The 26,350-nt window shown below is 37.3% G+C and overlaps 1 protein-coding gene across 3 annotated transcripts; it reads left to right on the top strand.

The window, feature by feature from the left end:
• The first annotated feature begins 571 nt into the window (after nucleotides 1-571).
• Nucleotides 572-13,388, top strand: LOC142533291 (2-succinylbenzoate--CoA ligase, chloroplastic/peroxisomal-like). 3 transcript variants are annotated; one of them, XM_075640007.1, is made up of 10 exons: nucleotides 572-860; nucleotides 9,700-9,772; nucleotides 9,844-10,012; nucleotides 10,116-10,211; nucleotides 10,877-10,974; nucleotides 11,186-11,379; nucleotides 11,604-11,731; nucleotides 12,157-12,536; nucleotides 12,656-12,870; nucleotides 12,969-13,388. In XM_075640007.1, exons 1-10 carry the CDS (start codon nucleotides 661-663, stop codon nucleotides 13,096-13,098), a joined length of 1,683 nt encoding a protein of 560 aa, XP_075496122.1. In that variant the 5' UTR covers nucleotides 572-660; the 3' UTR covers nucleotides 13,099-13,388. The 3 variants fall into 3 exon arrangements, with proteins under 3 accessions (XP_075496122.1, XP_075496123.1, XP_075496124.1); XM_075640008.1 differs by having other exon boundaries at nucleotides 672-860; nucleotides 9,700-9,894; XM_075640009.1 differs by lacking the exon at nucleotides 572-860 and having other exon boundaries at nucleotides 9,844-9,894.
• Nucleotides 13,389-26,350: the final 12,962 nt, after the last annotated feature.

Raw genomic sequence — 26,350 nt, 5'->3', positions numbered from 1 at the left:
AATAGAAGGGACATTTTATCCTTCTAAAAAATTATTTATCAATATCATGGGCTTTTTAAAAAGGTACCAAACATATGATAAGGAGGATTATTTATCAATCACTCCCTTATAAATGATTTTTTATAAAGCTATGCCAATATATTAAGTCCTTATATAAAATTTTTACACTAAAAAATTAACTTTACATATATATTACTATTTAATTAAAAATTTACACCATTTTACTAATTTGTAATCAATTTCGTAAAATATTAATTAATTTTACAAAAATACCCTCAAATCCTGTTTTTCTTGCAACTTCGACAAATTTATCTTCAGTAATATCTCATAATTTATTTATCGTGGTTTATAAGCCATTAAATCTTTGATAATTTATCTGAATTCTTGAATTTTTAATATTTATATTATTTTAATCAAAATTGTTGTAATTATTAATATTTTAATTCAATCGAAATTTTATAGAATAAAAAATTATTACATTATATATAATAGAAATTTTATAGAATAAAAAATCATTACATTTTATAAATAAATAAAAGGTGATATGATAAAAGCGTGGATTGCACAATCCGATTCTGTGTCTCAGCGTCTTCCTCCCTATCCAACGTGTCTGTCTCTGAACCTACATCACATGCTCACGAAGCTGACTACTCCACACCCATGGCTAACTACAAGGAGGCTCACATTTGCCAGTGCTTGAGCCGCCTGGCCACCGCGCGCTGCGACGCCATCGTCACCGTCTACGGCCACCGCCAAAAGACGGGGATGCAGTTCGTCGAAGGAGTTTTGAGCATCGCGCGAGGTCTGCTTCTGCTCGGTATCAATCCTGGTGACGTCGTCTCCATTTCTGCTCTCAACAGGTGACTCTGAGTTCTGAGCAACATTCAACTTTTCGTTGTCTTTTTTTAATCCATGGAAAAGAAGTAGCGGTGGCAATGTTGCGAAACAAATCAATGACCTTTTTAAGCCGTGGTTCTATTAATGTGAAACATTTCAGTGCTTTGAATCCATGGTTTTATTGTGAACAGAGAGAGAGATTTGAAGTTGTGCGTCGATGGAGATTGTTAAATTATACCATTTACAATGTCTCTAGTGTAAATGAAGTCTTGAATGACTAGGAAAATGGTTGTTAACTTGAATTTTACTCTTTTTTTTGGAGTAATTCCAAGCAGTATCTCCCTTTCCAACGTTCTTTTGCCATTTGTAAGGTTCATCTGCTGGTGGACCCACGAATTTATAATTTACATTTAAGAAAATCTACAATTCATGTTCATTGCGATTATTTACTAAAATATGTTAGGTGAGATTTATTTAATGGGTGGGGCCCACATTAAATAAAATAATATAAATCACATATCCCACGTCGATTTGTTTACAAAAATGAACGAGGAAAATTTGTAATAAATTGAGCTTTCCTTGTTTGTTTTTAGTATCCTAAAATCAAAAGCTTTTCAGCTTTGATTAAAAGAGAGTGCATAGAAAAAAAGATTATTTTTTTCTTGAGTGCGGGAATTCTCTTGTGTGAGTTAGAGGAATTATTTTCTCGGTATACTCGGGTTTGGGAGTGAGAAATATTGAGTGTATTGGTGTATACACTTGTTGTAATATTTCTTCCAGTTATAAAAGTTGCAGTACTCCGTTGACGTAGCCTATATTAGGTGAACCATGTAAATCTTTGTGTTCTTGTTGGTTATTTTATTCCGCAAGTTTTTGGGTACTATATTATCATCGTGATCGGCATCGCTTCGGTGTAATTTCCCAACAACTGGTATCAGAGCCTTGTTGTGAAAATTCTTAAGAATTCTGAGTATGCTCTGTGGTTGCAGCTTTGTCTGATCTTCCACATCAGAAAAGATATTTTAGATTTTTTGCTAAGGCTAGAGAAGTGATGACCGGAGATGATGGATCGAGACCGGGAATCAGCAAGTTCGACGGAACAGATTTTTCGTTCTGGCGGTTACAGATTAGAGATTATCTGTATAGCAAGAAGTTGCATCAACCTCTATCAAGAAAGAAGCCGGAAAAGATGGAGGATGATGACTGGAAGCTTCTTGACCGACAAGTGTTAGGTGTAATACGATTGACCCTAACGAAGAACGCGACACATAACGTGGCGGAGGCAAAAACAACGGAGGAGATGATGTCCATTTTGTCGGACATGTACGAAAAGCCATCGGCAAATAATAAAGTACATCTCATGAAGAAGTTATTTAACTTGAAGATGAGAGAAGATGCATCGGTGGCTAAACACATCAATGAATTCAACACGATTATCTCACAGCTACCATATGTTGAAATTAAATTTGATGATGAGATTCGGGCACTTATTCTTTTGGTGTCTTTACCAGACAATTGGGAACCAATGCGGGCGGCGGTTAGCAACTCTGTTGGAAAAAGAAAGCTACAATTCAATGATGTCAGAGGTCAAATTCTTGCTGAAGAAGTTCACAGGATGCATTCGGGTGAAGGATCATCGAGATCATCTCTAAATCTCGAGAACAGAGGAAGGGGCAGGAGTGGTGAAAAGAGTTTTAACCAATGGCATGGTAGATCCAAGTCAAGAAATGAAAAGGACAATAACACTTTTGAAAAGAATGTGAAGTGCTGGAACTGTGGTGAGACTGGTCAATTGAAAAAGAATTGCAAATCAACAAAGAACGACGCTAATGTTGTTACTGAGGAGGTACATGATGCTCTATTACTATCCATGGAAAGCCCGGTTGATTCTTGGGCTATGGACTCGGGAGCTTCGTTTCATACTGTAGATTACGATAAATCTGATGAGAATTTATATTGATATCAATAAGTTTGTATTGATGCGATATGATATGATAATCTTGTAAATTTGGTAGGTTAATATTTTCTAATATGATAGGATATGATAATCTTGTAAATTTGGTAGGGTAATATTTTCTAATATTTGTTTCTCCTTAATAGTTGGGATTTGATATATCCTTTGTAACTATAAATTCATGTATTTTTTTCAATAAAAAGATACAAATTTTTCTCTCAATATTTTTCTCATGGTATCAGAGCACTAGTGTTTCAATACATCCTACACTAATATGTCTTCAACTTCATCCGTCTCTTCTGAAGAAACCATGCCAGAAAAAACTCTTGGGCCTGTCACTACTTTTTCCGATAGTGACATTTCTTCAATCCAGATCACTACCCACAAATTAAATGGGCGTAATTACCTTCAGTGGGCTCAATCGGTAAAAATCGTTATTTGTGGGCGTGGGAAACTTGGTTACCTCACTGGGGAATTAAAGCCACCAACGCAATCTGACCCAACACATAAGAATTGGTTGGCTGAAAATTCCATCGTTCTTGCTTGGCTAATCAACTCGATGGAGCCTGAAATCAGTCGGCGCTATCTATGGTTTCACACAGCCAAGGAAGCGTGGGATGTTGCTCGCCGGATGTACTCCGACCTTGGAAATGCATCCCAAATCTATGAGCTCCGATCAAAATTGAAGGATATGAAGCAAGGGGAAAAATCTGTAACGAAATATTTTTCAGACCTCCAAGATATTTGGCAAGAACTGGACCTGTTTCATGATGATTCCTCGTCTTGTGCAGATTGCAGCATCAAGATCATGAGTAATCTTGAGAAAGAACGGGTCTTTGATTTTCTAACTGGGCTTAATCACAATCTTGATGATGTTCGTGGCCGGGTAGTTGCTAGAGACCCATTTTCATCTCCCGACGATGCCTTTGCGGAAGTTCGACGTGAAGAGATGCGAAGAAAAGTCATGTTTTCTGATGATTCACCAACCCCACCACCTGCTCTTGATGTGTCTGCATTAGCCACACAAAAAGCTGCATTTCTTGGCCAACATTTCCACAAACAGCCTTGGTGTGATCATTGTAAACGTCCAGGCTATACCAAAGACAAGTGTTGGGCGATTTATGGCAAACCAGCCAATTGGCAGCCCAAGAAAAAGAATGAACAGCATGGTTATCAAGCCCTATCTGTTAAAGAACAACCTGGAAACTCGGAAAATTCTGCTCCTTTCCCCAATGAGCAGATTGCACAGATTGAAGAATATTGTCGACTCATCTGCCAGGCCTCACTTAATCCACCGCAAAACAAAACTGTTGGTTCTTGTTCTATGACTCAATCTGGTAATCTTTTCTCGGCCCTCCGATCTTATTCCATTGGTTCTTGGATTGTTGATTCCGGGGCCTCTGACCATATGACTAGCGATTTTAATTTATTTTGCACTTATAAACCCTGTTCTGCCCATACTTCTGTGAAAATTGCTAATGGTTCAATGACTCCAGTTGCTGGTTTTGGTAGCATACGTTTATCTAAGGATGTCATCCTAAAGTCAGTTTTCCATGTTCCTGCCCTAACTTGCAATCTGATCTCAGTGAGTAAATTCACACTTGACAATAATTGTATTGCTAAATTTGTTTCTTTGTCATGTCAATTTCAGGACCTACTATCGGGGAAGACGATTGGCAGTGCTAGGATTCACAATGGACTTTACTACCTAGAGATTCCTCAAGACTTTCTTCCAACTCGAGTGTCTAACGTTGCTTCTATCTCTGATTATAGTATTAGGACAATAATGTTATGGCATCATAGACTCGGCCATCCTTGTTTCACATATCTCAAAAAATTGTTTCCATCTTTATTCAATAATAAAAGTCTTGATTTGCTTCAGTGTGATATTTGTCATTTAGCTAAGCACACTCGTAATTTCTTTCCTCCAAAAACATATACACCAACCGCTCCATTTTCTCTTATTCATAGTGATCTTTGGGGTCCTTCACCAAGTGCTACGTCAAATGGCAAAAAATGGTTCCTCGCATTCATTGATGACCATACTCGAATCACGTGGGTGTATCTTATCAATAATAAATCTGACACAAGCAAAATTTTCAAAGATTTCCACAGAATGATTCAAACTCAATTTCATACCCATATTCAAACTCTTAGAACCGACAATGGTAAAGAATATTTCAATACCATTCTAGGTGATTATCTGTTGGATAACGGGATTCTTCATCAAAGCTCTTGTGTTGATACTTTTCAACAAAATGGCGTATCCGAAAGAAAGAATCGTCATTTGTTGGAAGTCGCACGTGCCCTAATGCTCACCATGAATATTCCTAAGTATCTTTGGGGGGATGCAATTCTCACTACTGCTTATCTCATCAATCGCTTACCAAGCCGCACTCTTGACTTTGAAACACCTTTATCCCTTCTTCTTAAAAAATATCCACATGTGTCTACTTCAAATAATCTTCCCGTAAAAACCTTTGGTTGTACGGCCTTCGTTCATGTCCACAATCACAACAGAAGTAAACTTGATCCTCGATCCATGAAGACTGTGTTCATTGGTTATTCTTCCACTCAAAAAGGTTATAAATGCTACTGCCCACACACAAAGAAGACCTACATCTCTCGTGATGTCACCTTCCTTGAAAACAGTCCTTACTTTCCTCCACCTTCGCTTCAAGGGCGGAACCTAGATACATAATCTTGGTGGGATACTCCATCTCTTCCCATATGTGATCCACTCCATGAGATTCCTCGAACACCAAACACAAACTCTCCTCAAAATTCTCACACAGATTCTCAGGCACATATCCCAATACAGGAAACAGAGGAAGAATCAACACTGTCACAGGAGTTAAAAGTCTACTCAAGACGGAACAAACCTCAGACAACTAAAGACATTGTGAATCCTAACAACAATCAAGAGGATGAACCGGTAGTGGATCCTCAGTCAAATACTACCCTTGACTTTGATCTACCTATAGCAGTCAGAAAAGGTAAGAGATCTTGTACCCAACATCCTATCTCAAATTTTGTATCTTACTCAAATTTATCTTCATCATTTCATGCCTTTACCTCAAGATTGTCTAGTACAATAATTCCCGGGTCTGTTCAAGAGGCACTTGTTATGCTTGAATGGAGAAATGCCGTCCTTGAGGAAATGAAGGCCTTGAAAATGAATAATACTTGGAATCTGGTCGAATTACCACAAGGAAAAACTACGGTGGGATGCAAATGGGTATTTACTGTTAAATATAGGGCAGATGGCTCGATTGAAAGATACAAGGCCCGACTTGTGGCTAGAGGCTTCACTCAAACATATGGCATTGATTATACTGAAACGTTTGCTCCTGTTGCCAAAATCAATACTATTCGAATTCTGTTATCCTTGGCAGCAAATCTTGATTGGCCATTGCACCAATTAGATATAAAAAATGCATTTCTGAACGGGGATCTTGAAGAGGAAGTTTACATGAGTCAACCTCCGGGATTTGAAGAAAGGTTGGGGAGTCAAACTGTTTGCAAACTTAACAAATCTCTTTATGGGTTGAAGCAGTCACCTCGTGCCTGGTTTGAAAATTCCCTCAAGTAATCAAAAAATTAGGATATGTTCAGGGACAAACAGATCATACACTCTTCTTTAAACATTCTGAGAAAGGAAAAATCACCATTCTCATAGTGTATGTTGATGACATCATTGTCACTGGAGATAACAATGATGAAATGGAGATGATTAAGTTGATGATGGCAAAACAATTTGAAGTCAAAGATCTTGGAACAGTGAAGTATTTTTTAGGTATGGAAATCGCTAGGAGCAAGAAAGGAATCTCTGTCTCTCAAAGAAAATACATTTTAGATCTTCTGAAGGAAACATGTATGTTGGGGTGTAAACCAAGTCATACACCTATTGATCCAGGGAACAAAGGAAAAATGTTTGAGGGTGGACCAGTGAATAAAGAGAGTTATCAACGTCTTGTTGGAAAACTCATTTATCTCACATACTCACCCTGATATTGCCTTTGCAGTGAGCTTAGTAAGCCAATACATGCATTCACCTTGCCAAGGTCATCTTAACGCAGTATACAGAATTTTGAGATATCTTAAACAAACTCCAGGAAGAGGATTATTTCTTGAGAAAACTAATGATAGAAGGGTTACTGCATTCACTGATTCTGATTGGGCTGGATCCATCACTGATAGAAAGTCAACTTCAGGTTATTGTACGCTTGTCTGGGGAAATCTAGTGACATGGCGCAGCAAGAAACAGTCAGTTGTTGCAAGAAGTAGTGCTGAAGCTGAGTATAGAGCTATGGCCCATGGAGTATGTGAACTCATTTGGATTAAAAGAATAATGAAAGAACTAAAGATACAGTTTGAAGGTCCTATGAGGTTATTCTGTGACAATAAATCAACTATCAGCATTGCTCAAAATCCTGTTCACCATGATAGAACTAAACATGTTGAAGTTGATCGGCATTTATTAAAGAAAAACTCGAGGAAGGAATTCTAAGTGTTGAATATGTTTTCACTTCTCATCAGCTAGCTAATCTACTCACAAAAGGACTTTCAGAACAGACTCATGAACTTCTCGTTGGCAAGCTTGGTCTCATCAACATCTATAGCCAAGCTTGAGGGGGAGTGTAGATTACGATAAATCTGATGAGAATTTAAATTGATATCAATAAGTTTGTATTGATGTGATAGGATATGATAATCTTGTAAATTTGGTAGGGTAATATTTTCTAATATTTGTTTCTCCTTAATAGTTGGGATTTGATATATCCTTTGTAACTATAAATTCATGTATTTTTTTCAATAAAGAGATACAAGTTTTTCTCTCAATATTTTTCTCACATACCACTGGTAATAGTGATGTATTCGATAATTACATTGCGGGAGATTACGGAAAAGTTTTCCTGGCTGATGGAAAACCTTTGGAAATAATTGGTATGGGTGATATCCGGATGAAGATGACAAATGGATTTGTCTGGAAAATAACAAAGTAAGGCATGTACCAAAGTTGACACACAATCTGATTTCAGTGGGAAAGCTTGACGACGAAGGTCATAAGGTGACCTTTGGTGATGGTTCTTGGAAAGTGAAAAAGGGAGCCATAATTGTTGCTCGAGGAAAGAAAACTGGAACACTTTATATGACTTCCAGTTTGAGAAATAAATTAGTGGATGTGGATGCTGGAGCTAATTCAAGTCTACGGCATAGTAGGCTTGGGGATACGAGTGAGAAGGGAATGAAAATGCTTGTTTCAAACGGAAAGCTACCAGAATTAAAGATCGTAGAACACAAGCTGTGTGAAGCTGTATTTTTTGGAAAGCAGAAAAAGGTGAGTTTTTCAAAAGAGGTTAGAGAACCGAAATCGGTGGATTTGGAGCTGGTACATACTGATGTATGTGGACCATCTCCTGTGACATCCCTTGGAGATCACTCAAGATATTATGGCACTACGGTTGACAATTCGAGCAGGAAATTTTGGGTTTATTTTGTGAAAAATAAATCGGATGTTTATGAGACCTTTAAACAGTGAGAGTTAGCCATGGAAGATGTGATGGATTCACTGTCATCCAATCAAATATGGGAGTTGTCAGAACTTTCTGAAGGTAAAAAGATTTTACATAGCAAGTGGGAGTACCGGTTAGAACACGGCGGTAGCAAGCGGTACAAAGAAATACTTGTTGTAAAAGGTGAAAAGGAAGTCATTGGTTACACTGATATTTTCTCTCTGGTGGTAAAATTAACTACTATTAGGACTGTACTTGGATTGATGGTAAAAGAAGATTTATATCTGGAACAGTTAGATGTAAAGACGACGTTTTTTCATGGTAAGCTAGATGAAGAAATGAATCAATCACAGGGATTTGAAGTACGAGGGAAAGAGAAAATGGTGTGCAAACTTCAGAAGAGCTTGTATGGTCTCAAACAAGCTCCAAGACAGTGGTACAATAAGTTTGATGGTGTAATGAATAATGATGGTTTTCTGAGGTATCAGGCTGATCACTGTTGTTATGTGAAGCTTGATGGTTATTATATCATACTACTGATATATGTAGATGATATGTTGATAGCAGGAGCTTGTCTGGAGGAGATTGATAAACTCGAGAAAGAGTTATCAAAGGAATTTGCTTTGAAGGATTTGACTGCTGCAAAACAAATCCTTAAAATGGGGATCCTTAGAGATCGGATGAATGGAGTCTTAGATTCCTGGAAGCAAGAATCCAGCTGATATGCTCACGAAGGCTGTTATCATTGAAAAACTGAAGTTGTGTTTGACTTCAGTTGAGCTCCTGGACTAACAAAGGAGGTATGAGCTGCTGCACTGATGGTGTGAAGACATGATTGAAATCAAGTCTTCAATTGGGAGAATTGTCAGGTGAGATTTATTTAATGGGGTGGGGCCCACATTAAATAAAATAATATAAATCACATATCCCACATCGGTTTGTTTACAAAAATGAACGAGGGAAATTTGTTATAAATTGAGCTTTTCTTGTTTGTTTTTAATATTCCAAAATCAAAAGCTTTTAAGCTTTGATTAAAAGAGAGTGCATAGAAAAAAAGAGTGTATTTTTTCTTGAGTGCGGGAATTCTCTTGTGTGAGTTAGAGAAATTATTTTCTCGGTATACTCGGGTTTGAGAGTGAGAAATATTGAGTGTATTGGTGTATACACTTGCTGTAATATTTCTTCCAGTTATAAAAGTTGCAGTGCTCCGTGGACGTAGCCTATATTAGGTGAACCACGTAAATCTTTGTGTTCTTGTTGGTTATTTTATTCCGCAAGTTTTTGGGTACTATATTATCATCGTGATCGGCATCGCTTCGGTGTAATTTCCCAACAAAATATTTGCTGATCTCATGGGTCTGAATCTTAAAACCAGCTTTGATTTGATTCCAGTGATTTGTACATGGAATGGGTGCTTGCAATTACTTATGTTGGTGGCATTGCTGCTCCCTTCAACTACAGATGGGTCAGTCCCTATCACAGGAAATTCTTTACTACCAACTTGTTGCAACTATGCTAATGTTCATAATGCTGCAGAGCCTCGAAGAGGCATTGTTTGCAATGGAAGTAGCACAGCCGGTATTATTGGTAACTGACTCAAGCCAAGGATACTGGCATTCCAAGTTTGGCATTGATTCTGTGCCATCTTTGTTGTGGCACGTATTGATAGATAACATGATTGTTGATGCAAACGACACTGCAACCAGTATGATGTTGATATAACCTTTAAATTAATAATAGATGCTAGATTTATGTAGCATCTTATGAAGATGTTTAATTTTAATGTAATGTTTGCTTTCGAAATGCAGTTTTTGCCGCTGAATTACTAAAGGAGCCTACCCGATCGGTCAAATTAGACTATGTTTGGGCGCCTGAAAGAGCTGCCATCATATGTTTTACTTCAGGTAATATTTAATTTTGTTCTTTTTTCCTTCCACGTATGCTTGAATCCAAAGAATTTTAAGAAAGTTTGATGACTTTGAAGGCTTGATTCTGCCTCTATTCATGTCATAAATAATCGCATGAAAGCAATTTTGAGTGCCACCAACGTACTTGCACGGAAGAGTGGCCATTAATGTCAATTTTTTTTAGCTTTCTAAAGAAAAACCTATGCTACAAAAGAGACATAATAATTTAACAATATTATCACCACATGAATCTGTGTTTTGGCTATATAAACCACTGTTCATGATTAAAGATGTTGAATATTTTGGTGTCCATATTCTCTACTCTACAAACTGAATGAATCTTTCATTTACCAGGGTCTAGACAAGGCAAAGTCATAATTTAACTTCAGATAAAACAGGTTTCAACTTTCCTGATTGTTCTCTTGATAATCAAAGAAGATCTAGCTGTCAATGTAAATAGTATTTCTGTTTTTGATAAAATTGTGGATCTTCTTGAAGCATTAGATAACCAAGTCTAATCTTACTAAATTTTACTGGCAGGAGTAAAGTGTCAGCAGCAAGATTTCCCTCTATCCAAAAACTTTCTTGACAAGTCTTATGGCTATACAATTTTTGAATTTATACTAACATATATCCATTTTGGTTTTTCTTAACGATCATAGGTACGACTGGAAGGCCCAAGGGAGCTACCATAAACCATTCAGCTATAGTTGTGCAATCCCTTGCAAAGATTGCCATTGTTCGCTATAATGAAGATGATGTATACTTTTCCTTGTGATGTTGTCGTTTTATTTCCCACACAATTCAATTTTAATATCTCTAACCAAAGTCATAAAAAGACTTGTTAAAAGCAAGGAAAAGTGTTCAGGGGTGTTTCCCTATATCTATTTGCAAAAAAGTCAGAAAGAAATCTATTTCCTTGTTAGATGCTTAGTACCATAGCTAACTTCTCAATGACACGACTCTGACAGGTCTATCTGCACACTGCTCCATTATGCCACATTGGTGGAATATCGTCGGCCATGGCAGTGTTAATGGCAGGGGGTAGTCATGTTATAATACCCAAGTTCGAGGCTAACAAAGCCAGTGAAGCCATCAGAGAACACCTTGTTACTTCTTTTATCACTGTACCCACAATGATGGCTGATTTAATCTCCTTTACTAGGTAAATAACATTTCCTTTGTCCAGTTTGGATGAGGCAGTTTTTGTGTTGCAATCTAGATTTAATCCTTTCATGCTAACGGTTCTGGTGACATGCTTTGAATATAATGCGTTGTTGTTTTGTATTACTGATTACAAGTTATCATATGACGTGCTTGTGTTTTTTTCTACATGTGCTGCTTGCTTTTTGCAAATGGTCATAAGTTGTTTGTAGAAACTTTTCACAGGATGAAGCAAACATCTGAAAATTTCGAAACTGTGAAGAAGATTCTTAACGGAAGCGGGACTCTGTCAGTTGAGCTCATTGTAAATGCCACCAAACTTTTTCCGAGAGCCATGCTTCTCACAGCTTATGGTATGTTTTATCCCGATTTATTTTATTCCAATATGATCACAAGAAAATGTATGCTTTTGAAGCTGAAGAAACGATAGTGAAAATAACAGGAGGTCTCATTGTTCTACATATCACACATGCACTCAAAATTTTGAATGTGATTGGACCCCAACTTTCCGTGGTGAAATACTATGTATTCCTTCACATTCCTGTTTTCTAAGTTCTAACAGACTAACTGTTGTATGCAAATTTTATTTCCTTGGGATTGTTCAAACTAAGTTATGTTTGGAACTTTGGATTGAGTTTAGTTATATTAAGTCGATATCCTAATAAGTAAGAAAAATTCCAATATGTTTCTTTTTTCTATCTCCTTTCACAAAAATAAAATAAAATATTCACCTTTATCCTTTCTCTGATTCTATCTTCCATGCTTTTATTTCATCAAGGAATGACAGAGACATGTTCTTCATTAACCTTCATGATGCTTCACGATCCTACAAAAGAAAACCATTTCCAGCAACTATGTGATTTTCAGAAATCCCACTCAAGTTGTCAAGAGGGTATTTGCATAGGGATGCCTGCACCACATGTTGAACTAAGAATAAGTCTCGAAGACTCTTCCAGTGGGGGGAAAATCTTGACAAGGGGACCCCATGTAATGCTCCGGTATTGGGGTCAAACTCCATCCAAGCATTTGGGTCCTGTGAATGAAGCTTGGCTTGATACAGGAGATATAGGACGTATAGATGATCGCGGTAATCTGTGGCTTATGGGGCGTGCAAAGGATAGGATCAAGAGTGGAGGGGAGAATATCTTTCCTGAAGAGGTTAGAATGCAAAATGGACTTTTATGTGTTACATACTTAATCATGACTCTTATGCTTGAAACCATCACTTCTGAAATTGCTTTAATGAAGCATATGGTTCCACTTTTTTTGTGACACAGGTAGAGGCTGTCCTATCCCAACATCCGGGAATATCCAAGATTGTTGTCGTAGGTGTTCCAGACTCTCGGTGGACTGAGATGGTAGTCGCTTGTATCAAACTTAAAGACAATTGGGACTGGGTCGATATTGACTGTAACCACTCATCCAAAGACGAAGTTCAATCTGTATCCAGTGAGATACTCAAACAGTTTTGTAGAGAAAAAAATTTGACTGGGTATGCTCTTTTATATGACATATATATATAACTAAATAATGTTCTCTCTTTCTACCTCATATGCAGAGACGTGGTGTAAAATTTTTTTGTCCTTGCAGATATAAAATTCCCAAAAAAATAATCTTATGGGGGAATTCATTTCCAGTTACGACAACGGGGAAATTAAGGAGAGATTGTATCAGAGCTGAAGTTATTTCTCATGCGGGGTGTTTGTCCAGCAAACTATGACAACACTGCACCAAATAATTTATTTCAGCTGCACTCTAAGTACATAGAATATGTACATGTCTCGCAAAAGTTCCAATTCTAGAACCAGAACATTTCCATTCTTAGTATTTTGTTTTTGGCCATTTGTGATTTATTTGATACTGTGATGACACAGCCATTATTGTACAAATGTAAACATTTTTTGTAGCCTAGAAAATCAGTGTCATCTTTCTGCAATTTTTAGCCTCTGTAGCTGGGAAGTGTGTAACTCGAACAGAATGTTCCAGGATCCATTCATTCTATTGTTATTTAATATCTTTTTTTTAAATGTTTAACAACTTTTTTTTGGTTGTAGTTGTTAGAAATAGTGTTCGACATATGTGAATAAATATATCAACATTAGTGTAAAATTGTAAATTTGTGTCTTATTAGAATTAAATATTGTGTCAAATGTTACAACATTTAAGACAACATGCAGCGTAATATTATATTTTGTAACACAAAATCACTTTAAATAAATTGATGTATAAGATTAAATTTGCACAAGTATAAATACTTGTGCGGTGCCTCAGGACAAAAATTAATCACTAAAAAATTACAACGTTTAAAAACCTATCACTAGTGATTTAAACAAAAATCAATTTTCTCAACATATTGAGAAAATAAAAGCTTTCTAAAAACAACCAACAATAATAAAACATTAATCAAGAAGGCAAAACGTGATCCCGAAAAGCACGATCAATTAAACACGATCTTCAGCCAACGTCGTTACGGATGTTGTCTGTAGATGTTTACAACATTCAGGACAACACGGTCATCACCACTCTTCTAACACACCACGATCCTTCACGAATTATTTCTCTAATATTCACGGCGTGCACAAGTGCGTGTCTGTATGTATGATCGAGTGAGAAGGAGTCCGCAATTAGGTCCTGATCTCTTATTTGTAGATGTAGATTTTTTCTCCACAAGGAAACCTATTTCATAAGAAAAGTCAGAGTTTAATTAGAAATAAACTCTATTTAACCATTGATATCATATCTCATTAAATCATTATAATAAATATCATATTTAGAATATATTTCCATAATTATCTCAGAAAGACAAAATCATGTTAAATATTAGATTCAATCAATCAACTAGGAAAAGATATTGTTAGAGAAATAATTTAAATCAAGACATTTTATCAATTAAATTAGAAAATATTATTTTCCTTCGATCTCCCCCTTTTTGCCTTTCTTGGACCAAATGAGATCAAACTCAATTCTTTATATTCCAGCTAACTCCCCCTGAGTTAGAGAATTTTTCTCCCCCTGAATAGAATAAATAGAATAAAGTTAGCACGGATGTTGTTAGAATTGATAGCAACACTTGAGACAACACATACACCATTTCATTAGCAGTCTACTAAGTAAATACATCAGGCGCAAAACATAAACAGAAACATCAGCAAAATAAGACAGCAAGAACATTAGCAGTAAAACAAGAAAAACATAAAGTAAAAGCTTTAAACTTCATCATCTCCTCCATCCCCTTCACATATCTCCTCTTCTTCAGCAGAATCATCAATATTCTCCTCATTATCCTTGGTCCCTGATGGATCAACCTCTGTTTGATCATCATTGGTCCCTGATGGACCAGCCTCTATTTGATCATCATCTCCCATTTTTTGTCCGGAAAAGACTCCTACCTCCAAAAGTATCCGGAAGTTTGCAGCCATAGCTTCTTAGTAGGCAATATCAGCCTTGACTTGCTCAACCTTTGCCATAGCATGATCAATGTGGGCTTGCACTTCTGGGACAGTGAGCATGATGAAATCAGTGGTCTGTGGAGGAGCATGAGAGCTTGGCGGTCCAGTAGGTGCCGCAAAAGCATTACGGGGCGCAGACCAAGGAAGATCAACCTTCCTATTTCCCTTGAAAAGAGCAGGAACGATCTTCAACAGTTCAATGGCATCTGTGGAGTGTTCTGTGATGTCCTTAATAAACCCCTGTGACTCCAAGATACCGTAAATGAGAAAGGGAAATGGGAGCTTGGATGAATTCAATCCTCCATGTGCATACTGCATAACAGTTGTAAAGACCAGACGCCCAAAGTTCAAGGTGCAGTTGTCAATGGCAAAAAGGGTCAGTGCCTGAAACTTGGTAACTATCGTTGAATTTGTCGAGGGAGTCCAATTTTTGATAGCTATTTTTTGAAGGACATAGTATAGTGAAGTCAAGGTTGCTGCAGATAGCTTCTCCGGATGAGAAGGGAATCGGTTGATCATTCCTCCTGTTAGTACAGATGTAACCTGGTGGAGGTCAGGTTGAATCCCGTCGTCAATATCAGGAGTGCCATAGTAATTATTGATGACCTGAGGGTTGAAGTTGAACACCCTATTGCGCACAAAAATCCGGCCAAATTTAGCCGATCTTTCATCACCAACACTCGATGAGAGGTTGTTATAGAATTCAAGTACCACTATACGGCAATAGGGGAGTACAGAAGACTCGGTAGAGAACAGACCGCGAGATTTGAGAAACTCGATCAGATTGTTTCGGGAGAAGGCTTCCATGTCAGCATTTCGTTCTTCAATAAAAGCCCGGTTGGTGTAGAGGGACTAGTTGGAGAGCGCCTCCTCTGTATAGAACATGTTGTTGAAACTGCTTGACAGATCATAATCGCTGAGGTCGATGTTGTCCGAGGTGTTCTCATCATCTGATACAACATCCATAGGGGCAGGTGCATCAACATGTCTCGTACAAACAGAGGCACTGGATTCTTCGGAAGCAATGGAGCCAGATGGACCTGCAGCTTGTTGACTCTTTAGGTTGGCCATAAATTGGGCCAACGTGATTTCCTCGTCACGAGATGGTGAGGGCATTGGTGGAGAAATAGGCGGTGTGTCCTTATCAGATTCAGTGGGGTCACTGGAGGAAGCACTACTGCCTGGAGACGGAGAGACTGTCTTCTTACGGGCCACAAACTCATAGTCACCATCAGCAGAGTCATCACCAGAGGTGTTATCAGGGTCAGCAAGTGAAGGGCGGCTCGGCCCCTCACCCTTTTGACGGAAACGCTTTGACGTGGTCAAATCAGGGTTATACCCTGCTTGTCTTTTGGAGCGACGAGCTGGCTGACATGGAGGACTGAACACTTGAATTATTGGTGGATTATCAACATCAAGAGCATTCCTTGGTTCGCCCGGTGCGATTACTTCCAGTGGTGTGGGTTATTCTGCAACAAGAACTATTTCCATGGAGGGCTCTACAGGAGATGTTGTTGCAGATGTTGATGAGGGAGAGGCAACACTTCCGCGGTGTCCCATCTCGCTTTGAATATCGTGACGATCAAAACCCTTTCCTGCCATTGGTTAGCTTATCAGTAAGAAAGAAAGTCAAGTAGATTGTAGAGAAAGAGCAATTTCACTGAGAGAGATATGCAAATGAAAATTTCAAAGAACAGATTCTGCACAGAAATTTTCGAGGGTTTGCTATGAGAAAGAAATGCCGAGGTTGGGGATTATGAATAAAATAAGTGAATTAAAGAATAATCATGCACAATCAGTACAACGGTAACAAAGAGATCTGAAGCTGCCGTATTCTAACGGTAAAAAAAAATGAAACGGTGAAATCTATCCGTTAATCCTTTCAGGCAATTACTGAGATGATTTTCGCACAATATTATTTCAAAAATTCCAGAAATAAATCCACATCGAATTTACACTCCACTAGACATGAAAGATCACTGAGATTCGAATTTTAGCAAAGTCTGAATTTTCATCGAATTCTTCTTTTGTTGAAATACTCATGTCCTTATGACTCAACAATATTCACAATTATATGTTTATGCATGATCTAGTTATGCCTAATTACAGAATGTAACAGAAATAGAAACATGAAAACAAATATGAGATATGTTTACAGATGAAATGTTGTCACAAATGTTCGCAACATATTCCGACAACACGCACAATTCCCAACAAAAAATTTTGATTTTTCTCCACACATGGTGACTTTAGCAACTTATTGATCATAGAAGTGGTAGCTCCCACACTAGAAGAACAGTCTTCTTTTGGACTCCTCTAGGTAGCTTTTTCCATTTTCTTCTATTTTGATTTCTGTATTAAATTCAGAAGAGGTAGCTTCCACACTAAAAGTACAGTCTTCTTTGGACTCTTTTAGGTAGCTTTTTCCAATCTTTTCTTCTGATACAGAGCATGTGTTATAAATATTTTCAGTCTACTCAAATCATCTTTCACATGGGACAAACTCATGATATACATGATTATCCTTCACTACTTAGTGACTCAATTAGAGTATTTTTCATGTCCAAGTGTGTTAAACAAGATCGAATAAGGAATGGTAAGTGTAACAAAAGATTAAGTAACATCATTCCAACACATCATATCACAGTATGCATGAAAATGCAGAATGTCTAATGCTTAAAAATTCACATGCATGTTAGGTGTTGTCCGAGATGTTGTAACATCTGAGACAACATCTATGAATGATCAAGCAGAACACATGCTGAGAGATTTTCTAAGGTTGGAGAATCTCTCAAAGTCTAATGCTTTTGTGAATATGTCAGCCAATTGGTTATTTGTATAAACAAATTCCATCCGAATCAATCCTTTCTCTACTAGATCTCTAATAAAGTAGTGTCGAATGTCAATGTGTTTAGTACGAGAGTGTTGTACTGGTTTTTTGAAATGTTTATTGCACTAGAATTGTCATAGTACACAACTAAGGGTTCACTCTTAAGTCCATAATCTTCTATCATTTGATTCATCCACAAGAGTTGAGTGCAACCACTTCCTGCTGCCACATATTCGGATTCAGCAGTTGAAAGTAAAACACAGTTCTGTTTTCTACTATGCCATGATATCAAGTTATTTCCAAGGTAAAAGCAGCCTCCAGAGGTGCTTTTTCTATCATCCAAATCCCCTACCCAATCAGCATCTGAGAACCCTACTAAATTCGAGTTGGTGGCGTGAGTATACCATAATCCTAAGTCAATGGTTCCGGCTATGTATCGTAGGATACATTTTACGGCTTTTAAATGAGAAATCTTAGGATTAGATTGGTATCTAGCACACAAGCAAACACTAAACATTAAGTCATGGCGGCTAGCAGTCAAGTACATGAGACTTTCTATGATGCTGCGGTATAAGGTGTTGTCAACATTTTCGGCAGCATCATCTTTGGATAATTTTTCATTTGAGCCCATAGGTGTCTTCATGTGCTTGGTGTTCTCATTAGCAAATTTCTTTATCAAGTTTTTTTCATACTTACTTTGACACAAAAAGATATCATCATGTATTTGTTTGATTTGCAAACCAAGCAAAAAACTTAGCTCACCAACCATGCTCATTTCGAATATGGACGACATGCACTCACAAAATTATCAGCATGCTTTTGAGATGAGGAACCAAAGATTATATCATCAACATAGACTTGACAAATAAGGATTTCACCTTTGGATTTCTGAATAAAAAGGGTATTGTCTACCTCACCTCGTTTGAAGCCAATTTCAAGAAGATATTCTGTTAGTCTGTCATACCATGCCCGTGGTGCTTGCTTCAAACCGTAGAGAGCCTTTTACAATTTGTACACATGATTCAAATTTTGTGGATCTTCAAATCCTTTAGGCTGTCTGACATATGCTTCCTCACACAAAGTACCATTCAAAAATGCACTTTTAACATCCATTTGAAACAATTTGATTTTCATGTAGCATGCAATAGCTAGCAATAGTCGGACTGACTCAATGCGGGCAACAGGAGCGAAGATCTCATCAAAATCAACCCCCTCAACCTGTGTGTACCCTTGAGCAACCAACCTTGTTTTGTTTCGAATGATGTTCCCTGACTCATCAGTTTTATTTTTAAAAATCCACTTTGTTCCAATTATATTGACGTGGTTAGGAGGTGGAACTAGATCCCAAACATAATTTCGAACGAATTCCTCAAGCTCATCATGCATAGCATTGATCCAAAACTCATCTTTTAAGGCTTCGCCAACATTTTTAGGTTCAAATTGAGATACAAAACATGAAAATCTGACCTGTGAGTAAGTAGAGCTCATGCATATAAGTCCAGCCATCTTTCGGTAATCGACTTTCTCTTTCTTTCGAGTTTGAACTTCACCTTGCACACTTCCAATTATTTAAGATGATGGATGATTTTTCTGGATCTTAGTCGGTATATTCTGTCCATCATCTGCTGTGTCATCATCACTATTTGCTTCGTCCTCAAATTCAGTGACTTCAGTGTCACGTGTTGTGCTAGATGTTGCAACATCTGGGACAACACCTGCATTTTCCAGTATGATTGGATTTTCCAGAAGGTCATCAATGTCATCCTCAGCAGTTTTCTTCTTGAGATCTGCACAATCATAAAAAACAACATTAATGGATTCCATAATAGTCCTAGTTCTTAAATTAAACATGCGATGGGCTCGACTATTAGTGGTATATCCCAAAAATAAACACTTATCACTTTTTGAATCAAACTTAGCAAGTTGATCCATGTCATTCAACGTGTAGCAAACGCATCCAAAAATATGAAAATATTTGAGATTAGGCTTCTTTCCCATGATTATTTCATAAGATGTCATGGTTGAGCCACTTCTCAAATATACTATGTTTGAGATATGACAAGCCGTATTTAGGGCCTCTGCCCAAAAACGCTTTGAGATATTCTTTGAGGTCAACATCACCCTTGCCATTTCTTGAAACGTTCTATTCTTGCGTTCGGCAATCCCATTCTGCTGTGGAGTTTTTGGTGCCGAAAACTCATGTGAAATTCGTTTCCTGTCACAAAAAGATGAGAATGAAGAATTTTCAAATTCCTTACCATGATCAGTCCTGATCCTTCTCACCTTCAAATTATGGAAGATTGTGATTCTTGTGACCAATTGTTTGAACACACTGAAGGTGTCTGATTTATCCCTAATAAAACTAACCCATGAAAACCGTGAGAAATCATCGACACATACAAAGGAATATTTCTTACCTCCAAAGCTTTCGACTTCCATAGGACCCATAAGATCCATGTGTAGTAACTCCAGACAGCGTGTTGTCCCAGATGTTGGCAACACCGGATGTGACACGCGAGTCGTTTTCCTTTTTGACACTCACCGCACACATAAGGTATTCCAAATAAAAGATTAGGCATACCTCGCACTGCCTCGTATTTACTCAAATTCTTCAAGGTTTTGAAATTTACATGGCTGAGTTTCTGATGCCAAAGATCAAGTTCAGTGATTTGTGCATGTTTATATGAAAGTTCTTCACCTATTTGGTAGCAATTTTCCGAAGACCTTGTACCTGTCATGACGCATATGTTAGATTCATCAAAACTTCACACGCATATTTATTAAACTTGACATGCAAACTATCATCGCATAATTGATTTATGCTTATCAAATTTGAGTTTAATCCTTCAACATGGAGTACATTGTGGAGCTTTGGTAGTCCTTCAACATTCAAAGTTTCCTTTCCAACAATCTTTCCTTTAGCTCCCCCTCCATAGGTTACTCTGCCACATTTTTGTTCAACATAATCGATGAGATATTCTCGTGACCCTGTCGTATGGCGTGCGCTTCCACTATCAAAGTACCAGTAACTTGCAGTGTTAGTTTTTAATGAATTATAAACAACATTACAGTGAATTTTTGCCTTTGGTACCCAAACCTGTCTTACTGTAGGTCGATTCTTGGAGGTGTTGCGGGAAGTGTTGGGCATCATTCGAGGCAACATCCGGCTTGACTTTTGGTTCATGCTGTCATCCCTGAATTTAAAACAATATGGTCTGATATGTCCAGGCTTAAAGCAGTAATGACATACATACCTGCGTTTTCTTTTCTTAGGAACGGGTGCAGCAGGTTGTCTTTTCGGTGGAGAGCTTTTGGTTAAAGGTGTAGATTGTGACGGTGTGGTCAGTTTTTTCTTTCACAAAAACGGTAGATTTTGAAGATTCACCAATTTCAAATACACTGTCTTTGAACCCTAAACCCTTCTTGTTATCTCTTCTCATCGAAAGTATGGATTCAAGCTTGGATGTGCTCGAATTAAACTTGGATAAGGTTTCAGTTGCCTTTTGAAATTCTTCTTTGGTCTTACCCAGTTCTAAGTTTTTTTGCTCAGAATTACTTCAAGTTTGGCAACCACGGCTTTTAGATCAGTGTTTTCCTTTACAAGAGTTGAGTTAAGCTTGTTTCTTTTGGTCCAATCCTCAAACAACTCTTCATAAAGCTTTTGAACACTCTCAAGAGTCATCTCTTCATCATCAGCTTCCAATTCATCATCTATACTCGAATTACCAGAGGTTGTGGATTTTAAACACATTGATTTTTTGCAGATGTTGCGGCCAGGAGTGGCAACACCTAAAGGATTTACCTGCAGACTGCGATTTTTTGTCAATAATGCAGTCAACGAGGTGTGATTATCTTCATCATTGGATTTCTCCTCTTCATCAGCTTCTTCATCGCTTAGAGACGTATTGTAGCCTTTGTTCTTTGGCAATTTGTTGGCACATTCATTTGCATAGTGTTCGAACCCCTTGCACTCTCTACACTGCACTGAATCATATTTCCTTGAGTTAAATTGTTCTTTGTCTTCATTCCTTGGTTGAAATTGTTGTTTGGCAGGAAATCTTTGTGGTATTTCAAGGGCAGGAAAACTTGGAAATTTCGAGGGTTGTGCATCCTTATTCTTATCTCTGATTCTCTTCAAGTAATCCCCAAATTTCTTTGTGATAAAGGAGATAGAGTCCTCACAAAGGTATGATTAATTGACTTCTTGGGATATTTGAAGAAGGTTATTGTAGGAGTCATTTGAAGTTTGTAATGCAATTGTTTTCCCTTTATCATTTTTCTGCATGTCCATGTTCATCTCAAAAGTGCGAAGAGAACTGATAAGGTCTTTAAAAGCCATTTGCCTTGTGTCCTTAGCCTCATCTATCGCATAAATTTTTATCTTGAATCTTTCGGGCAAAGAACAGAGAACTTTACTAACTAATCGTTCATTGGATATGGGGTCTCCAAGACTGAACGCCTCATTAGCTGTAACGTCCCGAAAATTTGAAGGTCCACATGAACCACATGCATGCAAGTTATTAAATTTCTTTGGTATTTTATTTAATTGTTTTAAAGAATTAAATGCATGTTTATCTCATTAATTTGTTTTAATTATTTTTATGCATTTTATGCATAATTATTGCATGATAGAATGTATTTCATGATATTTTTAAAGTTCATGCATTAATATTTTTAATATGCATTTCACGCCCGAACGAGGAACGGAGACCGGAAAATTTTCAGGCAAATTATTTTATTACATGATTAATTTTTATTAATTAATATAAGGTGTTTTTAAGGGTATTTTTCAAAAATAAGATTTTATTGGGTATTTTTACCCGTATGATTTTATTTTTAACGGTACGCAAATTTTATCGATTCTGAGGACTTTTTAAGGGTTCGGCTAATATTTTCAAATCTTTTCAACACGAAATATTTTTCGAGAGTGTGTTTAGATTTAAAGGGCCTATTTTTAAACTTATTGGACTTAAATATTTTTTTAAACTTTTGATTAGCATTTAGGGCCCCTTTAATTAATCCTAAACATTTTATTTAGCACCTAATTACCTCCCTAAACTCCCCGCTAAACCTATTTACGTTTCATTAGCCGCCCACCTCCCCCACTCACAACTTCTCTCGTGAATTGCTGCTGCAAGTGTCGGTGATACCTTTCTTTTCCACTTCAAGCAAAAGCTTCCTCCTTCGGCTGTGGTCCTCGATCGTTTTTCCTAAAACAATCATCAAGGCACGCATTTGTACCATTCTTTATGCATCATACACGATTTATTATGCTGTAATATGGTTGTGTTTGTGAAACGTCCGATCCGAACATGAGCTTAATGGTTTCCAATTTTCCATGTGTTTCTTGCATTCTCTTGTTGTCACTCACGTTTTTTCCTACAGATCGTGCAAGGGGCTGCCATAGGGTGTGGTTTGGGGTCTGTCAACACCGTAATGGAGAGGGTTTGTGATCTGGAAGAGAGACCATGCAGCGGGTATGAGGGTAGACTACGGTTCTTGTTTCTTGGGTCGGTAATGGGTTTGGCGATGTATGGTGGATTCTGTTGTGCATGGTTTCTAACCCAGCCATGTTTCAGACCTTGTAGAGCCTAGTGAGATGTTAGGAAGGAGTCATGTGTGTTTGGTTGAGGAAGGAGCTCGATCCTCGGAAGCTTGGTGCTAGTTTTCTTCACGTGATTGTGCAGTGGCTTCTTGCTTGGGTTTAGCATAGTTTAGGTGGGTCATTAAGGTCCTAATGATGAGTCTTAAGGGATGGACAAGTGGTGATATAAGGGAGGACCGAAGGGTGTAAGGTTAAGGGCCATGGGTAGTTTGATGATTGTACAAAGGGGAGGTGGCCGAGAGTTTGTTATTTCCTGGAAGTTTCAACCGTGGGTTTAGGGGATTGGTTACATTGTTTTAGGACTTATAAGTGTTTATAAGATATGGTAAAAAGTTGGAAAAAATTTGTTTGAGTTTTGAGGTGATTCGGGTTAAAACCGAGATCCCGGTCCAAGTTTTAAAACGAATCGATTAAGTTGAATTTGGGCTCAAGTTTACATCTAGGAATGCTTTTAATATTGTTTTGGAATATTTTAAGGAGTTTGGTAAGCTTCGGGTCAATTTTAGAGGTTCAGGGTGTTGAATCGATAATTTTTTGCTTTCCAGGGGCAAAATGGTCATTTTGCACCCAGGGTGAGATTTTGGTCCTGACAGCACCCTGAGCACAAATTTATGACATTTTAAATGTTTATGCATCATGTTCATGATTTTTATGGAATTACGATAAATACGTTAAGTGATGAAAATGATGATATTTTTGAAGGATGTGAATTGGTTGTAACTGACGATGTATATGTATACGATGACATGAGATATGATGAGCTGAGGTCCGGTCTCAGTGAGCGGGTAATGCTGTCGCTGATGTCCCCTGCCGCCGGGTACTACGGTTTTATAGATGGATCCATCGAATCGAGTTGATACGATAGAGCTTATACGAAAGTCACAACTAATGAACTGAATTCAATTAAAGGAAAATGTATACGTTTATGATGACATGATTTGATACGAGATGATTTTACACGACACGTTAACGTTATGCTTTTAAGTTCATGAAATATATGTTGAGTATGATATTTTTCACTTATGTGTGCTATGTATATGTGCTTGTTATTCCTGGTACATGTGTGTTGAGTCTTTAGACTCACTAGACGTGTGTGATGCAGGTGAGCTAAATGATGAGGAGACTGGAGGTGCCGAACTCTAAGTAGGCAGACCTGATGCGGTGACACGACCCGAGGGCCACATGTTTTCCGCATTATGTTTTATGAGATTTGATAGGGGATGAACATTTTATATACGCTGAGGATATTACGATTTTTACTATTTCAGGTTTACATTTGATGTTGGTCATTTTAAACTGTGAGATTTTTATTGTCAAATAAAGACGATTATTTTAAATGTTATTTTGTAATGGCGAGCTTTTAAAAAAAATATTTATGTACTTTTAAAACGAGTAGACGTTACATTAGCAATTTTCCGTAGGCGACGATCATATTCCAGTATGTTCTTAGATTCTTCCATCCTCATCATCTCGAACTTGGAAGTAACCATCCTCGGTCTTGTTCGTCGCACACTCTCAGAACCTTCACAGTGTCTTTGGAGAATGTCCCATGCATCCTTGGCCGAAACACAATTAGTAATAAGTCCGAACATGTTCGTATCAACTGAAGAAAAAATGGCATTCAGTGCCTTTGAGTTGTAATTTGAAATCTGCGCTTCATTAGTAGTTCAGTCACTTTCCGGTTTTATCAGACTATCACCATCTTCGTCTATTCTCCTTGGTGGAGTCCAACCGCTTAGAACTCTTTGCCATGCTCTCTCATCTATCGATTTTATATGAAATCGGATTTTGACCTTCCATAGACTGTAGTTGGTTCCATCTAAGACTGGTGGCCGAAGTCCGGTGTTTGCGAGTGATGGATCCATTTGAACAGTTCTGTCAAACAAAAACAAAAAACCAGAATCAGCCCTTAAAATTTGCACAAGTATAAATACTTGTGCGGTGCCTCAGGACAAAAATTAATCACTAGAAAATCACAACGTTTACAAAAATCTATCACTAGTGATTTAAAAAAAAAATCAATTTTCTCAACATATTGAGAAATTAAAAGCTTTTTAAAAACAACCAACAATAATAAAACATCAATCAAGAAGGCAAAGTGTGATCCCGAAAAGCACGATCAACTAAACACGATCTTCAGCCAACACCGTTACGGATGTTGTATGTAGATGTTTATAACATTCAGGACAACACGGTGATTACCACTCTTCAACACACCACAATCATTGACGAATTATTTCTCTGATATTCACGGCGTGCACAAGTGTGTGTCTGTATGTATGATCGAGTGAGAAGGAGCCCGCAATTAGGTCCTTGATCTTTTATTTGTAGATGTAGACTTTTTCCATAAGGAAACATATTTCATAAGGAAAGTCAGAGTTTAATTAGAAATAAACTCTATTTAACCATTGATATCATATATCATTAAATCATTATAATAAATATCATATCTAGAATATATTTCCATAATTATCTCATTATCTTAGAAAGTCAAAATCATATTAAATATTAGATTCAATCAATCAACAAGGAAAAGATATTGTTAGGAAAATAATTTAAATCAAGACATTTTGACAATTAAATTCGAAAATATAATTTCCCTTCGATAGTCATCATTATCAATTATTACATATGGTATCATAATTTTCTTCTTCTTCATCTCTTTTTTCTTTATTTATTTCGATCTGGCTTTTGCACTGTAAAATCTAACATTTTGTGCCCAATTAGATGGATTCCCATCAATGACAATGTGGTGTTTAATCCTTTGTTTTCTGTATGTATTTATATTTGATTAAAAAAAAAGTTGTACTCTAAAAAATCAAATACTCGGTAAACTGGAAGAATCAAAAGTAACTATTGTTTTAAAAACGATCCCTACTTGCATGAATGATATCGTTAATAAATAGCCACAGGATATTAAGAATATGATTGGTTAATTAGATGTTAAGGTTGCATCAAAGATCCTTACTTGTAAAGATGACATGGACGACTTCGAAATGAGTTTGGTCAAATTCAAGACTCGTCATATTAAGAATGTATCCGGATCTGAACCTGTCCCCATGGATGAGCCCATGGATGGGCCCACCAC

The sequence above is a fragment of the Primulina tabacum genome, chromosome 18, assembly GCF_025594145.1.
Source record: "Primulina tabacum isolate GXHZ01 chromosome 18, ASM2559414v2, whole genome shotgun sequence".
Taxonomy (NCBI): Eukaryota; Viridiplantae; Streptophyta; class Magnoliopsida; order Lamiales; family Gesneriaceae; genus Primulina; species Primulina tabacum.
This window is presented reverse-complemented; position numbering and strand designations above follow the sequence as displayed.